The sequence below is a fragment of the Fulmarus glacialis genome, unplaced genomic scaffold (genome assembly GCF_000690835.1).
Source record: "Fulmarus glacialis isolate BGI_N327 unplaced genomic scaffold, ASM69083v1 scaffold8390, whole genome shotgun sequence".
In the NCBI taxonomy this organism is placed as follows: Eukaryota; Metazoa; Chordata; class Aves; order Procellariiformes; family Procellariidae; genus Fulmarus; species Fulmarus glacialis.
The window spans coordinates 1-1,082 of NW_009187059.1; the positions used below are offsets into that span (position 1 = coordinate 1).

The 1,082-nt window shown below is 59.9% G+C and overlaps 1 protein-coding gene across 1 annotated transcript in view; it reads right to left on the minus strand.

Moving 5' to 3' along the window:
* Positions 1 to 8: 8 nt before the first annotated feature.
* CNTFR (ciliary neurotrophic factor receptor) overlaps positions 9 to 1,082 on the minus strand; it is a gene marked incomplete at both ends in the record, with an annotated part of 57,780 nt that continues 56,706 nt past the window's right edge. The window contains one exon of the mRNA XM_009573688.1: positions 9 to 189. Within this exon, the coding sequence (XP_009571983.1) occupies positions 9 to 189 (181 nt within the window). The remainder of the gene's footprint in view (positions 190 to 1,082) is intronic.

A 1,082-nucleotide genomic window follows, 5' to 3' on the forward strand; every position in this document is an offset into this window, starting at 1 on the left:
GGTCTCACCTGTGACCTGGGCCTCCGTGGTGAGATGCTTGGGCTCCTCCGTCCAGGGAGTGGCATGGACAGCCACACTCCAGTCGCTCCACGTGCCGATGTCGTTGTCCTTGGCCGCCACCTGGATGATGTACTCCTTGCCGGCGTAGGCATCGGTGATGGTGTGTGATGTCCCGTCTGACAGCTCGACCTGCGGGCAGCAGCGGGGAGGGAAGGATGGTCAGAGAAACCCCTAGCACAGGGAGGTGTAAGACAATCAGCATGTTTAGCTCGGCTGGATAACGAGACTTTTGCAGCACTTTGGGAAGTGCTACGGGGTTTTGGGCAGAGGCGTGCACCCAGGACAGGGATGCAGGGGGAGAATGCTCCAGCTGCAGCTAAGCCAAAGGTCTGGTGAGACCCCGTCCCGCTTCCAAACTCACAGTGCTGGAGCAGCTTCCTCTAGAGGTCACCAGAAACTAGCAGATGTGCGGGCAGGCTCCGCTCCGACATGTTAGGGCGGCTGGGAGCCGGACTTCCAGGGCAGCGGCTAGTGTATGTGCACAAGCTTTCTGGGCATCGTTGCCCGTGCTGGGAGGAGTTTTCCCCCACCAGCACGCCTCTGGCCACCCTGGTCCTGCACCTGCTGGCATCCCACGGGCTTGACTTGCAGTCCTCTGGCTGGGCCCTTGGACAAGGATCAAGCCATGTCCAGCCGTCTTTCCTAGAAAAATTCCCTCTGTCCAGTTGTCACCGCTGCCTGGGCCACGGGAGGTCCTGCCATCCTCCTGGGGATGTGGCTGCTGGTGCAATGGTTTAACCCCAGACTGCGTCCACGCCTTCTGGGGATCTCTGATCTACTTGGAGCTTGGCTCAAGGACAGGCAGATGCAGGTACCCCGTAGAAATGCCCTCCCATCGCATGGCCACCAGTGAGCAAACACATATGGGTGACAGAGAAGGAGGCTCAGCACTCAAGTGACCTTCTGGGGATGGAGCCGGGCTTGGCCTTGGGGTCCTGCAGGCTTGAAGGGCACCAGGAGGGGACCTCGTCCTTCCCCTATGCCCTGGCCGACACAAACTACTTTCTCTCCAGACACATGTT